The 22503-nt window shown below is 52.0% G+C and overlaps 2 gene segments (V, D, J or C); both read left to right on the top strand.

The window, feature by feature from the left end:
- LOC102176353 overlaps nt 1–22503 on the top strand; it is a 460158-nt gene that overhangs the window by 378723 nt on the left and 58932 nt on the right.
- On the top strand, nt 20861–21547 carry LOC108637840. The segment is given in 2 exon segments: nt 20861–20953; nt 21108–21547. Coding segments are annotated over 2 exon segments (471 nt in total).

Raw genomic sequence — 22503 nt, 5'->3', positions numbered from 1 at the left:
TCCAATTGTCGACCCTACCATTTGGGACACTGAAATCCCTCTGGTAGCAACCCAGCACACCCACATCCAGATCAAACTACGTGATCCTTCCCACTTCCCAAGCCGCCCTCAATTCCTCATCTCTCACATTCACCTATGCGGTCTTAAGCCAATCATAGACCGCCTCTTAGGCCGCAGCCTCCTGGTCCCCACGGCCTCGCCCTGCAATACCCCCATTTTCCCGATACAGAAACCTGCTGCTGGCTACCGACTGGTCCCGGACCTTCGACTGATAAACGAGGCCATGATCCCTGCCCATCCGATTGCCCCCAATCCCTATGCCTTACTTTCTGACATCTCTAGCAGGATGACTCACTTCACTGTCACAGCCCTCAAAGAAGCCTTTGTCACTATTCCCTTACACCCAGACTGCCAGTTCCTCTTTGCTTGCACATGGACCGACCCAGAAGCCCGACAGTCCTCCCAGCTAACAAACAGTCCTCCCCCGAGGGTGTAGAGACAGCCCCCATTTTTGGCCAGGCTCTGGCCCGGGATCTGGCTACGTGCCCGCTGGCCCCTAGTGTCCTCTTACAGCATGTGGATGGCCTTCTGCTCTGCAGCCCCTCACAAGCTCTGTCTCAGACACATACCGCTATTCTTCTTAACTTCCTCAGCTCTAAAGGACACCAGCATCTCAACAAAAGGCCCAACTCACCCAGACCTCTGTGACTTACCTAGGTCTAAAGATTACCCCAACAACTAAAGCTCTAACTACTGACAGACTCAGTCTTCTCCGAGACCTCTGCCCCCCTTCCACTGGGGAACAAATCTTATCCTTTTGGGGGTTAACAGGATTCTTCCGGCACTGGGTCCCCAACTATGCTTCACTGGCTAAACCCCTCTACACAGCCGCAAAAGACACCCCTACTGGACCACTCTCTTCAGAAACAGAGGTCAAAAAGGCTTTCTACAACCTCCGCTCAGCTTTGCTGTCATCTTCCCCACTCTTCCTGCCCAATTCCAATCTCCCCTATCACCTGTATACTGATAAAAAAAGGGGGGCACAGCCTTTGGAGCCCTCATACAGCCTGCGGGCCCTGAAATGCTGCCAGTGGCATTTATCTCCAAACAGTTAGACCCCACCGCCCAGGGATGGTTCCCCTGCCTACGTGCCCTGGCAGCAGCAGCTTCTCTATACGCAGATGCAAAAAGCTAATTCTAGATCGACCCCTAACTATATCCTCACCACACCGCCTGGCTGACCTCCTGGCTTCCACATTCCTGTCAGACCTTAGCGACTCTCGGCTCCAGCAATTCACCATTACTAAGACACCCCTGCCTCCTGCCAGTGAGTGACACGCCCCATCCAATGCTTGACTGGCCTCATCCGCTGTGGCTGTTGCCAATCACAACTTTGGCTATACTCTTCACCATTGGACTGGCTGTCACACACCCCCTCCCCCCCAGGACTGGCTGCCCACACTCCGACTTTCACTGGCCCTTGCTTACCTTGCCATCTGTTCCCTACTCGTGGGGTGCTATTCCCTTCAGGCACCCTGACCTGGCCATATGTCTCTCACCCTAGCCTGCCTTGAGGACTTCATCTTGGCCTTACTGCAGGACCTTTGGCTAGCCACCCTGATCACCGACTGTGACTCTTTCAGGCAATTTTGGATCTACATTTACAGGGGACCTTCCTTTTTTACGGAGTTTCAAATTGACTTCTTCTATCACTCTCCTTTTAATATTATAGCTAAACATGTTCTTGCCACTATTGCTCCTGGCCATGATAATACGAGCTGGACAACCTACACCCTGCCCCAGGGGCTGCACAGAACGAAGCCCCTGGGGAACTGGGTTCACAGCCTACACTTATGTCCACCGAGACTGTTATGCTCCACCTGCCCAGCCATGATCTCATGGAGGTAAATGGCATTGGACGGCTAAGAGCCTAGGGACAGCAAAATCAAGTTCAGCCTCTGACTGCCACAAAGCTAGAGGCAAAGATCTCTGTTTTACCACGCAAACTCATTATGGAATGACAGACGGGAAAGGGGCCCAAGATCAGAGGCGAAAACAAATCCAACATAAGGTCCAACAAGACCTCATAAAGCTAGCAACTGAAGCCTCTAATCCACACCATGAGCCCAACAAACTCCTAGACCAGGTTCATCAGGCTCTCAAACCCTTTGATTTTTCATCCCAAATTTTCACCAGCATCAATGACACCTATCAGACCCTAACTGAAACTCACCAAACCTCTCATGTTGGCTCTGTCTTCCCTTGAGACCCCAACCATTCCTTGCCCAGCCGATTCCCAGCAAAGGGATAGAGGCCCAAAATCTCACTCGAAATGCCACAAAAGTAACCTGGCCAATGGGGCCCATGACCACCGAGGTATTGTATCTACCAGCCAATGCCTCTTGCATTCTGGCCAATGACACCTCATTGACCACAGTGGCCTGTGATGGCTCGAGACGAGGCCCCCATCCCCAAACCCTCCAATATGCGGAAAACCCGGGATATTCTTTCTCTGTAATCTAACCACCTTATTACAACGTTTTCCGCCCAACTGGACTCAGCCTTGCACCCCAGTCTTCCTTACGCCCTATCTGACATTCTGACACCACAGGCGATGGAAGACCAGATCCGACCAACCCACCGCCGACGAAGGGCACTGGCTGCAGCTCCCCTGCTCCTCAGAGGAGGTTTATTCACAGCCTCAGGACTGGGGGCAGGGGCGTTGGGACCAGCCACACACTCTTACTATAAGCTCTCCGCAGACCTCAGTGAGACCTGGACAAGGTGGCAGACTCCCTGATGGCATTACAGACCCAGATAACTTCTCTGGCAGGAGTAGCTCTCCAAAATCGAAGGGCCCTAGACCTGCTAACGGCCGAAAAAGGGGGAACCTGTCAGTTCTTGGGGGAAGACTGTTGTTTTTTCATTAATGCCTCGGGGATAATTCAGAACAAGGTCCAAGAGTTGAGAGAAAGCATCAGACTTAGGCCGAGTCAGGCGGTTCCGACTTTTTGGGATGGTGGAAGTCATCTTGGGCAGAATGGCTTTTCCCACTTCTCGGACTCCTCACTGCCTTGTTCCTCATCCTGTCGATAGGACCTTGTGTTTTTCAGATCATCCTCCAGAGGGTCAGGGATCTGACCCAGACGGCTACTGGACGGATGCTGATGGTGGCCGCATACTCCAAACTCCCGTCCAGAGACCCTGAGGCCCCCTAAAGGTCACCAGGATCCGGCCACGACCCTCAGCCCCAAGGATGCCCCAGTTCAGCAGGAAGTAGCGAGAAACGATCACGGCACCCCTTATCCTATCAAAAGGGTCAGAACGTAAGGTGGGACCCCAGGGGCCATGATGGGCCGCCCCTCCTCTCCCTCCCGCCCGTGAGAAAGTCCCTAACGGAGGATCCTCCTGGATCCCAGGGACCAATGACAGCACACTCCGCCAGGTAAAGCCGCCCCGCCCCAGGTGCATAGAGAAACCTATTAGCTCGCAACACCACGAACCAGCAGCCTATCCAAACCCCCATTCGCTAGCCCGGCCATCCCTTGCAACGTGCATATATAAACAAACTTCCAACGCGGTCCCAGCGCGTGGATTTCCTCGACCTGCCCCGTTCGGGTCGGGGAACCCTGCCCGGGACCGCTTGGCCATTAAAGCCGGTTAAACATTTTTTGGTGTACCTGGTCGCCTTTTACCTAACAGACATGAGCTTAGAGGGGATTGGGGCAGGGAGTGTGGCAGGCTGGAGGGAGCAGTCTGGTACTGAGCTGGATGGGAAGGGGAGGGCAGGAGGGAGGGATTTCCAGCTGCCACTCAGCTGCCTCCCTGGGCTTGGGTGGCACCGTCTGCATCCACCAGGGGGCAGTAAAGGCCAGGATTTGGGGAAGGTTCTGGTGGCTTACACTGTCCAACGTGAAGCTTCAAGACGCTTCCCAAGTGCTACAGTGGTAAAGGACCCAGCTGCCACTGCAGGAGACTTGGGTTCAGTCTCTGGGTCAGGAAGACCCCCTGGAAAAGGAAATGGCAACCCACTCCAGTATTCTTGCCTGGAAAAGCTCGTGGACAGAGGAGTCTGGTGGGTACAGTGCAGGGGTCGCACAGAGTTAACACCACCTGATGCCTAAACAACAGCAGCAAGTGAGGTGTCAGCAGCTGCTTCTCCCAGATCCCTTCTTATGTCCCAACGCATTCGCGCTGCAGTAAACCATCTTCAGAAGTGCTAACAGATGGCCAATGGCTCAGGCTCGGGTCTCAGACTCAGAGCACCACCGAGAGAGGGTGGAGGGGAACATGAGGGAGGGCTCTCCAAAGAGAGGGGGACAAGAAGGAGCTGGGGGTGAGGAGGAACCCGTGGGGCGTTTGGGACAAGCAGGACAGACTCTTATCCGTTGGATGGCTAAACACCAAGGTCCTATGCACAGCACAGGGAATTGTGTTCACTATCCTGTGATAAACCGTGTCGGGAAAGGACATGAAGAAAGAATGTATCCGTGAGTATACCCGAACCACTTTCTTCTACAGCAGAATTAACACTACATGGTAAATCAACTATACGTCAATAGAATCTTTTGTTTTTCCTTTTCCTTTTCCTTTTTGGCTGTGCCTCGCAGTATGCAGGATCTTAGTTCCCAGTGATCAAACCCGAGCCCCATGCAGTGGAAGCTCAGAGAGGTAACCACGGGACCACCAGGAAAGTCCCTCAATAACAGTTTTTAGAACAGAAAGAGCTGAGGGGTAATGGTTTCCAGCTCTGCATTTGACTCCTGGAGTGTTGTACAGCTGGATCTCTGCGCCTCGGGGCCCCAGTTCTCTCTTTGTGGATCAGCCCACAGGACATTCTGGGATTTCTCCTCCAGGAACCACATGACTTGTGGAAAGAGAGGAAACCCCAGGTTCATTGCCCACATCCTGTCATGGACTTGGTCTGTCCTCACTGAACATGTGAAAGAGTTAATTCTCAGGAAGTTCTCCTAACCAGGGAAGGAGAAGTACCTAGAAAAAAGGGCCAGGTCAGAGAGGGTGAGCAGAGGGGGTGAGGAGGGGCAGAGCAGGAAGCACATTTGCATGGGGGCCCCGCCCTCCTCTGGGGGAGGGGATAAGAGGGCAATGGGGACCAGGCCCAGGGCTGCAGGCTCAGAAGGCAGCGTCTGGGGCGTCTCCACCATGGCCTGGGCTCTGCTCCTCATCAGCATCCTCACTCAGGGCTCAGGTGAGGCCTCCAGGGAAGGGGCCCCGGGGACCTGGCTGATCCCTGGTGTCTTTGTCCTCAGGGTGACCTGGGCTCCAGCAGGAAACTGACCACGGTGTGTTTCTCCTCTTTGCAGGGTCCTGGGCCCAGTCTGGCCTGACTCAGCCTGCCTCAGTGTCTGGGAATCCGGGACAGACGGTCACCATCTCCTGTACTGGCACCAGCAGTGACATTGGCAGTTATAATGGTGTGGGCTGGTACCAACAGCTCCCAGGCTCAGCCCCCAAAACTCTGATTTATAATCTCAACAAACGGCCCTCAGGGATCCCTGCTCGGTTCTCTGGCTCCAAGTCCGGGAACACAGCCACCCTGACCATCTCTGGGCTCCAGGCAGAGGACGAGGCCGACTATTACTGCAGCTCATATAAAAGTGGTGGTACTGTGCACAGTGGTTCAAGCTCACGGGGAAGGGAGACCAAAACCCACCTGAGGCCACAGGCTCCCTGTTGCTCTGACTCTGCTGGTAGCTCGTCTGCATCTGGTGTTGAAGCGTCAGCAGCTGAGAGGGCCCCTGAGGACCCTTCTCAGGGATGAGGAGAAGAGGAAGCGGTGGTTCATGGTTGTTTTCCCTCCTCTTTAGGCCGCATCTGAGTGGGAGCAGGACCCAAGAAAATAGTCACGGCTCGTGAGGAAGCTGCCACTTAGCCTGTGCTGATTCTCCCCTGGGCCCCCACCCGTGTTGCCCCTCTTTGCTTCTAGACCAACAACCGCAATCAGCTCAGCAGGTTCCTAGGCTGAGTAGAGACTATAACCCACAGGAGGGACACTGCAAGCAGGAACTGCTTGGTTCTCCTATTTCACAGGGACGGAAACCCCTAGACCAAACGGGCAGCGGACAGGAAGGGAGGTGGTCAGTGGTGGGTGGAGCATACAGCTGGACCAGCTGGATTCACTGACCTGGGGCCCCTTCACACAGACTCTGCGTTTCATGCTACCTGCAGCTGGCAGGGGGAGCAGAGGGTACAGGGGAGTCCCAGTGGTTTGGTTGATTAGTTACTGGAAGCAGAGTCCAAAACGTGATCCTTAGTGAAAGCCAGGAAAGACGCTGGGATTGCTGGCCTCCGGAGGAGAAGAATTCGATCCGGGGCCAGTGACGAGGCTTGATGGCTCAGAGCTTTTGAGTAATAAAGTTTTATTAAAGTGTAAAAGAGATAGAGAAAGCGTCTGACATAGACATCAAGAGCAGGCAGAAAGAGTGGCCCCTTGCTAGTTTTGAGCAGGAAGTTATACACCTATGAGCAGGCTGCTGAAAGGAAATGTCTCAAAACTCAGAGAGTGGCACCAGGCCCCTCAACCACAACATGCATTTTCAGATAATATTGGCACAAGGTAAGTCACCCCAGGCCATAAAACATTTGAGGTGATTCTTAAAGAAAGCTAGGTTTCCCAGCAAACACATAGTCACATTCACATAGCTTAAGAGAACATTTGCATGAGTAAAACATACTGGTTTGTTGAGCCATTATGGTTCTAAGAGCCCTAGGCAGAATCAACTTGAAGAGAAACAAGAGTCTAGGGTAAACACAAGGCTTCCCTGGTGGCTCAGACAGGAAAGTGTCTGTCTACAATGCTGGAGACCCGGTTCGACCCCTGGGTTGGGAAGATCCCCTGGAGAAGGAAATGGCAATCCACTCCAGGACTGTTACTTGGAAAATCCCAAGGACAGTGGAGCCTGGTGGGCTACAGGCCATGGGGTCGCAAAGAGTCAGATGTGACTGAGGGACTTCAATTCACTTCCAGGGTAAATACATAGATCATTAGCATAACGTAAGAAAAGCATTTCCATAAGAAAACCCACTGGTTAAGAAAACACACTGGTCAGCTCAAGGTCTGAGAAAAGCTAAGTTCTGATGGAACCAGGTGTTGTCATGGCAACATAGATTTTAAAAGAAACCTCCTTGTAATGTTGTAGAGAGAAGGGAAAAAAATCTGACACTTCTGGTTTGTTTCCTCCCGGCCCTTCAGAGAGAGAGAAAAAACACCTGACACTGGAAGCCTGTTTCCTCCATCTGCAGACCCACAGCCTTCCTTCCTGCTACCCTCTCACTAGTGAGTGACCTAGAGGACCCAGACCTGACTGCCTGAACTCAAAGGGACTCAACACCTAAGGAGATTGTAAGGTTAGAGTAGATTTGTGTTTTAAGGCCTGCTGCCCACACTTGGAGGGGGCTTCCCAGGGGGTGCAGTGCTAAAGAATCCACCTGCCCAGCAGGAGACCGGAGTTCAATCCCTGGATGGGGGTGATCCCCTGGAGAAGGAATTGGCAACCCAGTCCAGTATTCTTGCCTGGGAAATCCCATGGATAGAGGATCCTGATGGGCTACAGTCCATGGAGTCGCAAGAGTAGGACACAACTTAGCAATTAAACCACCACCAAACCCCCAAACCTTCTAGGTCAAGTGAACAAAAGTCTAACTCAAGTCACAGCGCCTGATTCCATTTCCAGCCTTGAGCCAGGTTGGTGGTGGTGGTGGTTTAGCTGCCAAGTCGTGTCCTACTCTTGCAACCCCATGGACTGTGACCCACCAGGCTCCTCTGCCCACTTGCCAAAACTGGAAAAAGCCCACTCTGCAATGAAGAATGGCTGCAGTCAAAGAGAAATATAAATAAGTAGATAAATTTTCTAAAAAAGAGCTAAAAGTACTTAAAAAAAAAAAAAAGAAGCAGCTTATTTTCGAGGGAATCAACCAGAGGCCCATGGTCAAGTCTATCAGGCCTGGAGTCTGGGGAAAGGAGACTTTCAGACTTTTCAGCAGCAGGGGGCACTGTGAGTCCCTGTCTCCGTTAGTGGGAGCTGGCCCAGCTGAGTATCTTTTCATCCGACGCCATTCTCCTTTCCCGAAAGTGGTCCTCGAACTTTCGTCAGGTGCCACGAGGGCCCTCAGCCCGGGGACAGTGGGTGACAGCGGAAGGAAAGCGGGCACGAAGCCCTCACCACCCCCTCCTCCTCCCTTGCTCGGGCAGGGGTCCCCAGGTGGGACCCAGCCCAGGTGCAGGCAGGAAGCTGGGTGGCTGGGGATGGGCCCGAGGGCTGCTCCTCCCTGGAGAGACAGGGGAGAGTTCACGGTGCGGGAGGCCGGCCGCAGCCACGAGGCCCTCAGGAAGCAGCGCGTGTAGAAGCATCACCAGCATGTCCTGGACCACGGTCCCCTTCACGGGCCTCTGCACAGGTCACGGCAGACGCCCTGGGTGGTGGGGAGGGGGACAGGGCAAGGGGCCTCGTGGAGTGGGGGCCCTAACAGGGGTGCCCGTGGGTGTCTCCTTCTGTTCTCTTCGGACGTCAGCTCCCAGCCTGTGGGGACTCAAGACCCTTCCTTAAGCCGTCATCCAGGCCGACAGGCACCCTCACCTGCATCCGCCCCCAGTCACTCTTAAATCCATCCTTGGGGGCAGAGCGGACTGCACCATCACTGGGGACAAGGCTGAGGACCTCTGTATATTTGGCCCCGATGCACCGGCTCACACTCACAGCTTCTCACGGGGAGGCTGAAGCAGCCTGGCATAGCCCACTCCACCTTCCTCCCCGCCTGGTCCTTCCAGAGCCCAGAGCCTGGATCAGCTCCACAGACGGGGCGTCCCTTCCCCATAGGAAGAGCAGCTCCTTTCTCAGCTGACCATGGGCAAAGGACACCAGGGACAAAGACCAGATCGGAGGCTGAGCCAGTGATGACCTTCACAGGTCCGTCCAGCCATGCTGATCCAGCGTTTTCAAGCAAGACCTCTTTAACCTGAGACTTCAGGAGAATGCTTTTCAAGGTCCACCAGAAAGAACCTCTTCCTCCCCCAGGGAACTTGGCATTATTATTCGCCCCCTCACACCCTGCCTTTCCCCGTCAAGGCCACTCCCTAAATCCTGTGCTACACGGACAGCAGAAAATCTGCAGATATCTGGGGAAGGCATGGATGGTCACCACGGTGACAGTAGACAGGGCTCAGGCCCAGAGGACTTCACCACACGCAGCAGCTGAACCTCCTTGAAGGTCTTCAGGCCCCGGAGAAAGTAGTGAAGGTCAAGTCTGGCCTCAACCCACAAGTGTCAATCCTGTTCCGCTCCTCGGGCGCCATCCTGGGCCAGTCAGCTGCAAACACCCAGATTTATTACCCAGAATTCCTTCGTGCCGCTGCCTGGCCACAGTCACTCCTGCCCTTCGAATTCTTACCTCAGAGGCAATATCACGCTGGCCCTGAGCTGCGTCTGAATCCCAAAGCCCTCAGGCTGTGCCCGTGTGTAGGTGCTGTAAGTGACGAGGGCCACCAGGAAACCCTGTTCTGTTTAAAAATGCGGCCCCGGCCTTGAGAGCAAGCACCTCAGTTACACCAAAGGCTTGTCTTCCTCTGAGACAAGGTCTGGGGAGGAATTGGCTTGCTACCTGGACAGCTATTGACCCAAGATTTGTTGGCTGGATATGTTTCTCCTTCCCATAAAAAAAGAAAATCCAGACCATCTCACTGGTTTGCTCAGCAGGCCACTGTCCAAAGTCTTAGAGGTGCAAGAGGAACTTTATGCGTGTCCTACAAAAACAGTGAATTTTCATACAAAGAAGATTTCCCTGGAGAATATTTGAATAACCCTGTGACAACCTGAACCAGGGATGCATAAACCTCCTACTTGACACAGAATATTCCAGCGGCTGCAGGGGAATGTCCACATCAGAAATAGAAAAAGGTCCCCTGTTAATTGCTTTAAAAAGAAAAGGCAGAACTTTCCTCCAAGTACACCCTTGTCTAGCTTGACAGCTGACGTCTAATACGGAGGATAGAGGCAAAATGAGGGAAAATTGCCATCGAAAATATTGACAATTCAGTTCAGTTCAGTTCATTTCAGTTCAGTTTGCTCAGTCGAGTCCGACTCTTTGCAACCCCATGAATTTCAGCACTCCAGGCCTCTCTGTCCATCACCAACTCCCAGAGTTTACTCAAACTCATGTCCATTGAGTCTGTGGTGCCATCCAGCCATCTCGTCCTCTGTCATCCCCTTCTCCTCCTGCCTTCAATCTTTCCCAGCATCAGATTCTTTTCCAATGAGTCAGTTCTTCGCATCAGGTGGGCAAAGTATTGGAGTTTCAATTTCAGCATCAGTCCTTCCAATGAACACCCAGGACTGATCTCCTTTAGGATGGACTGGTTGGATCTCCTTGCAGTCCAAGGGACTCTCAAGAGTCTTCTCCAACACCACAGTTCAAAAGCATCAATTCTTCAGCACTCAGCTTTCTTTATAGATCAAGTCACATCAAGTGGCCAAAATATTGAAGCTTCAGCATCAGTCTTTCCAATGAATAGTCAGGGCTGATTTCCTTTAGGATTGACTGGTTTGATCTCCTTGCTGTCCAAGGGATTGTCAAGAGTCTTTTCCAACACCACAGTTTGAAAGCATCAGTTCTTTGGCACTCAGTCCTCTCTGTATTCCAGCTGTCACATCTGCATGTGACTACTGGAACACCTGTGACTTCACTATATGGCCCTCCGTCGGCAATGTGATGTCTCTGCTTTTCAATATGCTGTCTAGGTTTGCCATAGCTTTCCTTCCAAGAAGCAAGTGTCTTTTAATGTCATGATGCAGTCACCATTCACAGTGATTTCAGAGCCCAAGAAAATAAAGTGTCTCATGTTATCAATTTTCCCCATCTATTTGCCTGAAGCCTTGGGAGTGAATGCCAGGATTTAATATTTTTAACGTTGAGTGTCCAGCCAGCTTTTTCACTCTCCTCTTTCACTCTCATTAAGAGGCCCTTTTAGTTCCTCTTCACTTTCTGCCATTAGAGAGGTATCATCTGAATATCTGAGGTTGTTGATATTTCTCCCGGAATCTTGATTCCAGCGTGTGCTTCATCGAGACCAGCAATTTGCATGATGTACTCTGCATGTAAGTTAAATAAGCAGAGTGGCCACGTACACTTCTGACGAGCTCTTTCCCAACTTGGAGCCAGTCCGTTGCTCCCTGTCCACCTCTACCTGTTGCTGCCTGACCTCGGGTGACCTGACTCTGGGCTGACACTGGCCCCTCTCACCTTCTTCTCTACTTCTCTCACCCCGAGCCCTCCCTCTCTCTGGCCCCTCACCCTCCTGCCCGCCCTCCCGTCCTGCTCCCTCTTCACCTCCTTCTCCTCCTTCTTCTTCCTCTTCTTGCCTTCCTCTCTCTCTTCTTCTTAACATGCTATGGTTTTTCCAGCAGTCATGTATGGATGTGAGTGTTGGACTGTGAAGAAAGCTGAGCGCCGAAGAATTGATGCTTTTGAACTGTGGTGTTGGAGAAGACTCTTAAGAGTCACGTGGACTGCAAGGAGATCCAACCAGTCCATTCTGAAGGAGATCAGTCCTGGGTGTTCATTAGAAGGACTGAGGCTGAGGCTGAAACTCCAATACTTTGGCTACCTCATGCGAAGAGTTGACTCATTGGAAAAGACCCTGATCCTGAGAGGGATTGTGAGCAGGAGGAGAAGGGGACGACAGAGGATGAGATGGCTGGACGGCATCACCGACTCGATGGATGTGAGTTTGGTTAAACTCCAGGAGTTGGTGATGACTGGAGGCCTGGCGTGCTGGGATTCATGGGGTCGCAGAGTCAGACACGACTGAGCGACTGAACTGAGCTGAACTGAGCTGAAGAGCTCACCCCTACCAGAGCTCCCGGGTCCTCCTGCAGGCCTGGCTGTGACGGCCCCCAGGTCACCATACTGGCTCCTTCATCCCATCCTTTCCCGAAAGGCTGGGAGTGAGGTGAGGTGAGTTGTCTTGTATCCAAAATTTCTGCACGAGACCCTCAGAGTGCAATTTAGCTCCAGAGAACTGAGCTACAACAGTTCATTTTTTCCTTTTCTTCTTTGTTATGCTATCCCTCTTCTGAGCAGAGACCTCATGTCAGGGAAGAGGGGACTCTGCCTTCCTCAGCCTTTTGTTCCTCCAGGACCCACACGGGGAGGGTCGCCTGCTTCACTGAGCCAGAAGGTTCAATTGCTCATGTCCTCCAGACACACTCCCCCAAGAGACCCCCAGAAATAAATGGAATGGCACCTTGTTTCCCAGACAAGTGGGCCACACGTTACAAACCATCTCGGTGATTAAAAGAGTAACCTCTAGTCGTGTTCGACTCTTTGCGACCCCATGGACTGTAGCCTACCAGGCTCCTCCCTCCATGGGATTCTCCAGGCAAGAGTACTAGAGTGGGTTGCCATTGCCTTCTCCAGGGGATCTTCCCAACCCAGGGATCGAACCTGGGTCTCCTGCATTCCAGGCAGATGCTTTAACTTCTGAGCCACCAGGGAAGCCCCATGTATATTCACTGGAGAAGGAAATGGCAACCTACTCCATTATTCCTGCCTAGAAAATTCCATGGAAGAGAAGCCAGGTATGCTACAGTCCATGGGGTCAGAAAGACTGAACACACACACAAACACACAGAAGTGTATTTTGCAGTATTTTTAAATGTGTTCAGTTCAACATGGAGTACAAGAATTTGAACTGTGAAGTCAATTGACCAAGAAACCAGAAGAAATCCTTGTGTTGTGATCTCTGTGGAGGTAACGTGGGTACCTGGTGCTCTGACGCTCACAGCCTCTGGCTCTCTCTCTACATGTACATACATGTATATTTGCATGTATGTATGTATTTGGAAGATTTCACGTAAGTCTCACCAGTCCACAACCCCCACGTTCCCTGATGCCCAGAACATCTGTCATAGCCGTGAGTATCGTCACCAGATAAGATCTTCCAGGTTCCCCCCTCACACTGGTTATCAGGTCTCTCTGATCCAGCATTTCTCAGCTAAGACTCCTTGTGACTCCTGGCTGCAGCATCTTCTGAAAAAGTCCCACAGAGAGGCGTGTGATCACTGTACACAGGAGGACCGTGGTTCTCTAGCGTGAGAAAAGCTAAGCGAGCCCTTCACGGGGACATGAATGTACCTGAGACGGTCATCAGTCACGCTCAGAAATCAGAGCTCTACTAGAGGCAGCACGTGGGGAAGCCAGCAGGGGGCAGCAGAGCGCGGCCAGGAGCAGGTCAGGGGCTGGGCTGCCCGAGGGGGGCTTCAGGGGAGCCAGCCCTGCGGGTCCACAGGGTCCAAGGAGCAGCGCTTGGCAGGAAGTCAGGACTGGACAGGCCATCCCCTCAGGACCAGTGACCACCTCTGAGGGTCACATCCACAGTGAATGCCAGGCACAGTGCCTCAGTCCACGGCCAGGACGCTGCCAGGCTGACCGCCCCACTGGGGAGTCCCGGGGAGACCCCAGGCCGGGGGGCTTGGGACAGCGGTCATGTGGTCAGACACAGGGAAGGTGACAGTGACCTCAGTCCCTGAGGACAAGGCTGATGTGCGGACGTGAGAAGCCGAGGAGGAGGCTGGGGACAGACAAGGGCTGATGGTGTGGTGACCCCGCCTCTCAGGCAGGGGCCCCCAGGGGTGAATTTGCATAAACCTGAACCCTCACTGCCCCCCGCAAAGCTCTGAGAGGGAATAAAGGGGCTCGGAGAGCCCAGCGCTGCTGCGGGCTCAGAGGCAGAGCTCGGGGCGCGTCCACCATGGCCTGGACCCCTCTCCTGCTGCCCCTCCTCACTCTCTGCACAGGTGCGGCCCCCCAGGCTCGGCCCCCAAGTGGCCAGGGCTCAGGCTGGCCCTGAACGTCAGCTCAGCACAGGGGCTGCTGCAGGGGGTGGGGGCCGCAGGGAGGAGACCCTCTTCCTCACACTCCCCTTCCTCTCCTCTCTTGTAGCTCACCTGACTTCTTCTCAGCTGACTCAGCCGCCTGCGGTGTCCGTGTCCTTGGGACAGATGGCCAGCATCACCTGCCAGGGAGACGACATAGGAAGCTCTTATGCTCACTGGTACCAGCAGAAGCTGGGCCAGGCCCCTGTGCTGGTCATTTATGAGTTCATGAGAGGCCCTCGGGGATCCCTGACCGGTTCTCTGGCTCCAACTCGGGGAACACGGCCACCCTGACCATCAGCGGGGCCCGGACCGAGGACGAGGCCGACTATTACTGTCAGTCAGCTGATATCAGTGGTGAAGCTCACAGTGACACAGACAGGCGGGGAAGTGAAACACAAACCCTCCCGTGCTGCTCACGCTCTCCTCCAGCCCCGGGAGGACCGTGGACACCGCGGGGACAGGCCTGGCCCGGGTCCCCCGGAGCTGAGCCCCCAGGCGGCCCCGCCTCCCGGCCCTCCAGGCAGGCTCTGCACCGGGGCGTCCCCAGTGGACAACGGGCTGGCAGGCCCAGCTGTGTCGGTGTCTGGGCCGTGGAGTGACCTGGGGAATGGAGGCCTGGATGAGGACAGACAGAGGGACAGAGACTCAGTGCTAATGGCCCCTGGATGTCCATGTGATGCTGACTGGACCCTTATCGGCCGAAATCTCCTGGATTGACCCGAGAACCTCCCAGATCCAGATCCACGAGGCCTTAGAAAGACAGGAGGTGAACAAGTGGGTGAGGGCTACCACGACAACCTGGACCAGAGCTCCTGAGACCCATGGCACTGAACGGGATTAGGGACCCCTCCCAGTGGCACCCCACTCCAGTACTCTTGCCTGAAAATCCCATGGACTGAGGAGCCTGGTGGGCTGCAGTCCATGGGGTCGCTAAGAGTCAGACACAACTGAGAGATGTCACTTTCACTTTTCACTTCCATGCATTGGAGAAGGAAATGGCAACGCACTCCAGTGTTCTTGCCTGGAGAATCTCAGGGACGGGGGAGCCTGGTGGGCTGCCGTCTATGGGGTCGCACAGAGTCGGACACAACTGAAGTGACTTAGCAGCAGGAGCAGCCCAATAAAACTCAGCTTAAGTAACGGCATCTAAACTGACCCTACAACAGTTAGAACTGGACATAGAACAACAGACTGGTTCCAAATAGGAAAAGGAGTGCGTCAAGGCTGTATATTGTCACCCTGCTTATTTAACTTCTATGCAGAGCACATCATGAGAAAGGCTGGGCTGGAAGAAACACAAGCTGGAATCAAGATTGCCGGGAGAAATATCAACAACCTCAGATATGCAAATGACATCACCCTTATGGCAGAAAGTGAAGAGGAACTAAAAAGCCTCTTGATGAAAGTGAAAGAGGAAAGTGAAAAAGTTGGCTTAAAGCTCAACATTCAGAAAACGAGGAAAGCTCGCGATCGCTCCAAGGCGCACGCCAGCGGTCCTCGCTGGCTCCGTACCTGAGGGACCTGTGGCCGCCCCCGGCCGGGGCCGCAGCCCCCCGGGAGCCCAGCCCCGAGGTGTGAGAGTACATCATGAGAAACGCTGGGCTGAAAGAAGCACAAGCTGAAATCAAGATTGCCGGGAAAAATATCAATAACCTCAGATATGCAGATGACACCACCCTTATGGCAGAAAGTGAAGAGGAGCTAAAAAGCCTCTTGATGAACGTGGAAGAGATATTTCAGTCAAAGGAGGAAATAGCTCTTCTCCTAGATGGAATCTGTTGTTTGGGAATGTGGTTGATCAACTTGACACATTGGCCACCTGGCACCCGATGTAATAAAATGAAAAGAAGAGGCAAGATGATGTCATTTTCCCATATTGTGAAACCAAAAACAGATGCCTTTTGTGAGACCAAGATAACAAACCTCTGACGGTGCAAAGAGTAATTCTGTTTGAAGAACTTAACAGTAAGACAGAAGAAGTCCTTTCCAGCTGAGACCTGCAGGTGTACAAAGATCTAAAATTCATATTGGGGAGGGCTGATCATCTGAATCCCATTCCAGCGAGAAAGCATGGCTATGAGTTGGATCGTCTTCTATCTGCGGCCCTTGACTATGTTTTGGGGCCATATAGGTGGGCACAGTTTGTTTTCTTTGAGTCTATTTCCTTGAGGATGTGCCAGGATTTGCCTTATAACACTGCCTTCACGCCCAGTCTTCTGAATCACTATGACCAACAGACGGCCGTTTTAGCAATGGAGTGTTCTCCACGGTGACCTATGAGACCAGTAGAGACTATAGTGATACCTGAAAAAGACTCTTGACACTTCCTGAAGCAGCCTGGATGAGGGTCAAAGCCACTACCAAGCTGCAGGGAGGTTAGAACCACACACCAGGACTTCAGTTTCTTCAAATTATGTGTGAGGATTTGAGATTTTATGACACCAAGGAGCAGCATGAACCTAAGAATCTTAAAAGCTAACAAGGATGGAAAAAGCATACAGAAAGTGGAACCAAACCACAGCACAGACCAACATTTTATATGCAGAGTACATCATGAGAAACGCTGGGCTGGAAGAAACACAAGCTGGAATCAAGATTGCCAGGAGAAGTATCAATAACCTCAGATATGCAGATGACACCACCCTTATGGCAGAAAGTGAAGAGGAACTAAAAAGCCTCTTGATGAAAGTGAAAGAGGAGAGTGAAAAAGTTGGCTTAAAGCTCAACATTCAGAAAACAAAGATCATGGCATCCGGTCCCATCACTTCATGGGAAATAGATGGGGAAACAGTGGAAACAGTGTCAGACTTTATTTTTTTGGGCTCCGGAATCACTGCAGATGGTGACTGCAGCCATGAAATTAAGACGCTTACTCCTTGGAAGAAAAGTTATGACCAACCTAGATAGTATGTTCAGAAGCAGAGACATGGCTTTGCCACCAAAAGTCCGTCTAGTCAAGGCTATGGTTTTTCCAGTAGTCATGTATGGATGTGAGAGTTGGACTGTGAAGGCATAGCGCCGAAGAATTGATGCTTTTGAACTGTGGTGTTGGAAAAGACTCTTGAGAGTCCCTTGGACTGCAAGGAGATCCAACCAGTCCATTCTGAAGGAGATCAGCCCTGGGTGTTCTTTGGAAGGAATGATGCTGAAGCTGAAACTCCAGTACTTTGGCCACCTCATGCGAAGAGGTGACTCATTGGAAAAGACTCTGATGCTGGGAGAGACTGAGGGCAGGAGGAGAAGGAGACGACAGAGGATGAGATGGCTGGATGGCATCATGGACTCTATGGACGTGAGTCTGAGTGGACTCCGGGAGTTGGTGATGGACAGGGAGGCCTGGCATGCTGCGATTCATGGGGTCGCAGAGAGTCGGACACGGCTGAGCGACTGAACTGAACTGAAGCATTCAAAAGGAGTTTGTCAAAGCAAACATGGAAAATGCAGAACAGTCTCAATACACTAGCAGTTCTCCTCCCGTCCTGAGCCAGAGTTACAAGTTTCTTTAGATTCCAGGTTCCCTGGGCACGTTACACAGATGCTTCCAGAACTGCAGAAAACTAGATTCCTAACAAGCTCCCCAAACTAGGTTTCACATCCTCTCTCTCTCGGTAGCCCTCCCTCTTTGGCAGCTCTTGTAACCTTTTTTCATGAAATGCATTCTCAAATTCATAACCGATTAGCCACCCATTATATTCTTGTCTGAAGCACCGATACATGACTAAATTAAGTTTCTGTTTTAAAAGACAGGAGGGGGTTATAGGGAAATTACATTCTTGCCTAAAAGAACAGGGATTAGGGTGACAGAATAGGGGGCAAGGGAGGATTTGCACAGAAATAAAAACCTCAGTTCAAACGTAAAAAAAGCAAAACGAAGATCATGGCATCCGGTCCCATCCCTTCATGGGAAATAGATGGGGAAACAGTGTCAGACTTTATTTTTTGGGGCTCCGGAATCACTGCAGATGGTGACTGCAGCCATGAAATTAAGACGCTTACTCCTTGGAAGAAAAGTTATGACCAACCTAGATAGCATATTCAAAAGCAGAGACATTACTTTGCTGACTAAGGTCCGTCTAGTCAAGGCTATGGTTTTTCCAGTGGTCATGTATGGATGTGAGAGTTGGACTGTGAAGAAGGCTGAGCGCCAAAGAATTGATGCTTCTGAACTGTGGTGTTGGAGAAGACTCTTGAGAGTCCCTTGGACTGCAAGGAGATCCAGCCAGTCCATTCTGAAGGAGATCAGCCCTGGGATTTCTCTGGAAGGAATGATGCTAAAGCTGAAACTCCAGTACTTTGGCCACCTCATGAGAAGAGTTGACTCATTGGTAAGGACTCTGATGCTGGAGGGATTGGGGGCAGGAGGAGAAGGGGACGACAGAGGATGAGATGGCTGGATGGCATCACGGACTCGATGGACGTGAGTGAGTGAACTCCGGGAGTTGCTGATGGACAGGGCAGCCTGGCGTGCTGCGATTCATGGGGTCGCAAAGAGTCGGACACGGCTGAGCGACTGAACTGAACTGCCTGAACTGACTGCCAAATAAGGTCCACTGCATGCACTCCGTTTAGGACTTCAGTTCCTGGGTGTGGAGGGTTCCCACAGGAAGTGTGTGTATATTGGAAAATGGTGTCAGTGTGAGCGACCCACACTCATCGCCCTCCTACTGCCACTATCCATCGGCTCTGCATGTATTAAGCATAAAGATTAAGGATATTAACAGATGGAAGAGGAGTGAATATTCATCTGTGCTTAATACATACCAAGTACCATCAAGGCTCTTCTTATTTAACGTGTGTTTTAATGAGAAATATTCTATGAAGAAGCATCCGGACGATAGCCCATGTTACAGACGGGAAAGCTGAGGCATGAAGTTCTCAGCAACTTGTTTCACGTCAGACCTGAGACACGGCAGACCCGGAAGCAAACAAGGCTCCATTTCCTGATCGGTGGGTCTCCACCCGCTTCCTGTGGCCTCTCACTGGGCTTCCAAAACTAAGCTCTCCCCAGCCCTGTGGAGCCAGGATTAGTGACCTTATGAGAAAAGAGCAGAAACATTCCACACCAAACCCGAGTGAGCCGCTGACAGGGCTTTGTCAGGACAGAACCAGCAGGTGTCCTCAGCGAGCCAGGGAGAAAGCGCGCCCAAAAACAATATTGTAGCATCCTGACCGTGGACTTCTGACCTCCAGAAATGTGAAAAAGAAACGTGTGGGGTTTAATCAACTCACGAGTGTTATTTGGTTATGCCTGCCTGAGTTAAGAAGGAGTTGGGAACACTTGAGTGTAGGTGTTTATGGAACATAAGTCTTATTTCTCTGAAATAAATTCCCAAGGGTATAATTCCTAGGTGGTAGGGTAACTGCTACAAATCTAGGCCGCTTATTGAAAAACAAAGATATCACCTTGCCAGCAAAGGCTCATATAGTCAAATTATGGTTTTTACAGTAGTCATGTATGGATGTAAAAGTTGGATCATAAAGAAAGCTGAGTGCCAAAGAATTGATCCCTTCAAATTGTGGTGCTGGAGAAGACTCTTGAGAGTCCCTTGGGCAGCAAGGAGATCTAACCAGTCAATCCTAAAGGAAATGAACTGTGAATATTCCCTGGAAGGACTGGTGCTGAAGCTGAAGATCCAATACTTTGGCCACCTGATGTGAAGAGTTGACTCACTGGAAAAGACCCTGATGCTGGAAAGATTGAGGGCGGGAGGAAAAGAGGGCAGCAGAGGATGAGACGGTTGGATGGCATTACTGACTCAATGGACATGGGTTTGAGCCAACTCTGGGAGATAGTGAGGGACAGGGAGGGCTGGCGAGTTGCAGTGCATGAGGTCGCGAAGAGTCTGACACAACTTAGTGACTCAGCAACGGCAACACAGTAATCACACGTTTAGTGTGAGAAGCAGCTGCAGAACTGGTTTCCAGGGTGGCTGTACCGCTTTGTATTCCTTCCAGTAACATCCGAACGACCCCTCTGGCGTGGCCGTCCAGCCAGCCGTGGGTTCTGCTTCCGTTTTTCTCTTCGGCACATCCGTTCGGCTCTGACAAGCGTGTAGAGTATCTCCTCTGGGCATTACCCTAATGACGGGTGCTGACCATCTTCCCACGCACTCATCTGACCTCTGTGTGTTCCTAAAAAAACCGTCTCTTCACGTCATTTGCAGCCTTCCCAGGAGTTTTGTTTGCTTTCTTTGTTGAATAGTTTTGAGAAGTTTTTTTAAGTGTATATACAAGTCTTTTGAGGAATATGTGAGTGGAAAGTATTTTATCCTCTTGACGGGATTTTTCAACTCCATAAAAAGGACTTCTCTAGAACAAATGCTTTTTTTGATAAGATTCCACTTGCGTCTTCCTTTAACGTGTCATGAATTAATGTCAAGTCCAGGAATTCTTGCCTAGGTCAAGACGTAGAAGATTTTTTTCTTCCATTTTTTTCTAAAACATCATATGGAAAGAATGCATAAGTCTGTGTATGTCTATGTATGTTTATGCCACCTGGCTGTAACAGCTGGAACTAACACAACTTTGCAAATCAACTATACATCAATAAATACACAAATAAAAATGTAAAGACACATAATGGAAGTTCTGCCAGAGCTGCGTGAGCAGTGTCACTGTGCCCGATACTGGAATCCTGGCTCTCAGAGCCGCAGGACCGGGTGCCCTCAGTGCCGGCTCTCAGCGCCACCCAGCCTTCCCCAGGATGACCTCATCCCCAGAGAGGACGCCTGTGCGACCCCCAGGCACAGACAGAGGACTGCCTGCTATTGCCAGGGAAGGGGCAGGCTTTCTCACTCAGCCCAGAGAGAGTCCGGGCACCTGGGCACAGGCCTGGGAGGCAGGCCCCAGGAGACTCCTGCTGGGAGCCAGCTGCTCTCCAATCAGCAGCGGCCGGTCACCAGGCCACGAGGGGCAGGAAGGAGATTTGCATGAAGGCCTTCCTTCTGAGGATAAGAGAGCCCAACAGCCCCAGCCCAGCTGCGGGCTCAGAGGCAGAGCTCGGGGCGCGTCCACCATGGCCTGGACCCCTCTCCTGCTGCCCCTCCTCACTCTCTGCACAGGTGCGGCCCCCCAGCCCTGCCCAAAGGCTCAGGCCACACAGGACCCTGGGCTGGGCCTGCCCCGAACCCAGAGCGCAGTCCAGGCACCGCCTCAGGGTGGGATGCCCGGGGAAGGGGTCCTTCCTTCTCATCCCCTCTCCCTCCTCTCTTCCAGGCTCCGTGGTCTCCTATGAACTGACCCAGCCGACTTCAGTGTCAGTGGCCTTGGGACAGACGGCCAAGGTCACCTGCCAGGGAGACAACCTAGGAAGCTCTTATGTTCAGTGGCACCAGCAGAAGCCGGGCCAGGCCCCTGTGACGGTCATTTATCAGGATAGTAAGAGGCCCTCGGGGATCCCTGACCGGTTCTCTGGCTCCAACTCGGGGAACACGGCCACCCTGACCATCAGCGGGGCCCGGACCGAGGACGAGGCCGACTATTACTGTCAGTCAGCTGACAGCAGCAATAATCCTCACAGTGACACAGACAGGCGGGGAAGCGAGACACAAACCCTCCCATGCTGCTCACGCTCTCCTCCAGCCCCGGGAGGACTGGGGACACCGCAGGGACAGGCCTGGCCCGGGTCTCCCCGGAGCTGAGCCCCCAGGCGGCCCCGCCTCCCGGCCCTCGAGAAAGGCTCTGCGCAGAGTGAGTTGGATAAAATGCATCAGTCTATACTCCACGTGTCAGAAGTGCTGGAGGGGAGACAGGACGTGCAGGTCCAGGCGGAGGAGCGCAAGAACAGCAATACCCAACGGTAGACTTGCCTGGACATGAAAGAGAAACAGACCCCCGGACTAGAGAGCTCACTGGGGTTTGCCACCACAGATGGGGTTGGGGGAGGGATGGAGTGAGAGTCTGGGCTTAGCAGATGTGAGCTGTCATATATGGGACGGAAAAGCACAAGACCCTGCTGTATAGCGCAGGGAACTATAGTCACTATCCTGGGATAAACTACAATGGAAAAGAACATGAAAAAGAATATTCATATATTTGTAAAACTGAATAACTTTTTGTACAGAACAAGTTAACACAATGGTGTAAATCAACCAAATATTTCAATAAAGCAAGCAAACAAACAAAACGTCCCGGGAGGAGCCCAGCAACAGATGAGCTGGTGCAGGAAGAGACTCACTGAACTTGAGTGGCAGGAAAATAGACCATTCACCATGACTTTAAGGAAAGAAAAAGACGGCAAGAAACGAACAGAGGATTCATTATTTAGAACAATGTCCGCAGCCTAATAGGTGTGTAGTGGGGTCTCAGAGTAGAAAAAGTTGGTGGGTTTAAAGAGAAAAAGTCCTGAAGGAAATAACGACCCCAAATGTTCCCATTTGGGTGAAAATAATAACCAGCATAAACAAGCGCTAATTCAAACTCAATCCCAGGAAATGCAAGAAAGAACAACATGCATCAGAGCAAATCGCTATACACTGTGCAAAGCAAAGAAAATAATCTCCATGGTTTACAGCGATGGTGAAAACAAAAGATGCGATGATAGCAGCTCAAGTGGGAGGGAGACCAGGGGGCAGGATCCCTCGCTGTGTGAGAAGGGACGTCCATCACGAGA

Source organism: Capra hircus, chromosome 17 (genome assembly GCF_001704415.2).
Source record: "Capra hircus breed San Clemente chromosome 17, ASM170441v1, whole genome shotgun sequence".
NCBI lineage: Eukaryota > Metazoa > Chordata > Mammalia > Artiodactyla > Bovidae > Capra > Capra hircus.
Note: the sequence above shows the minus strand (reverse complement) of the source record. Positions and strands in the feature narration are given on the sequence as shown.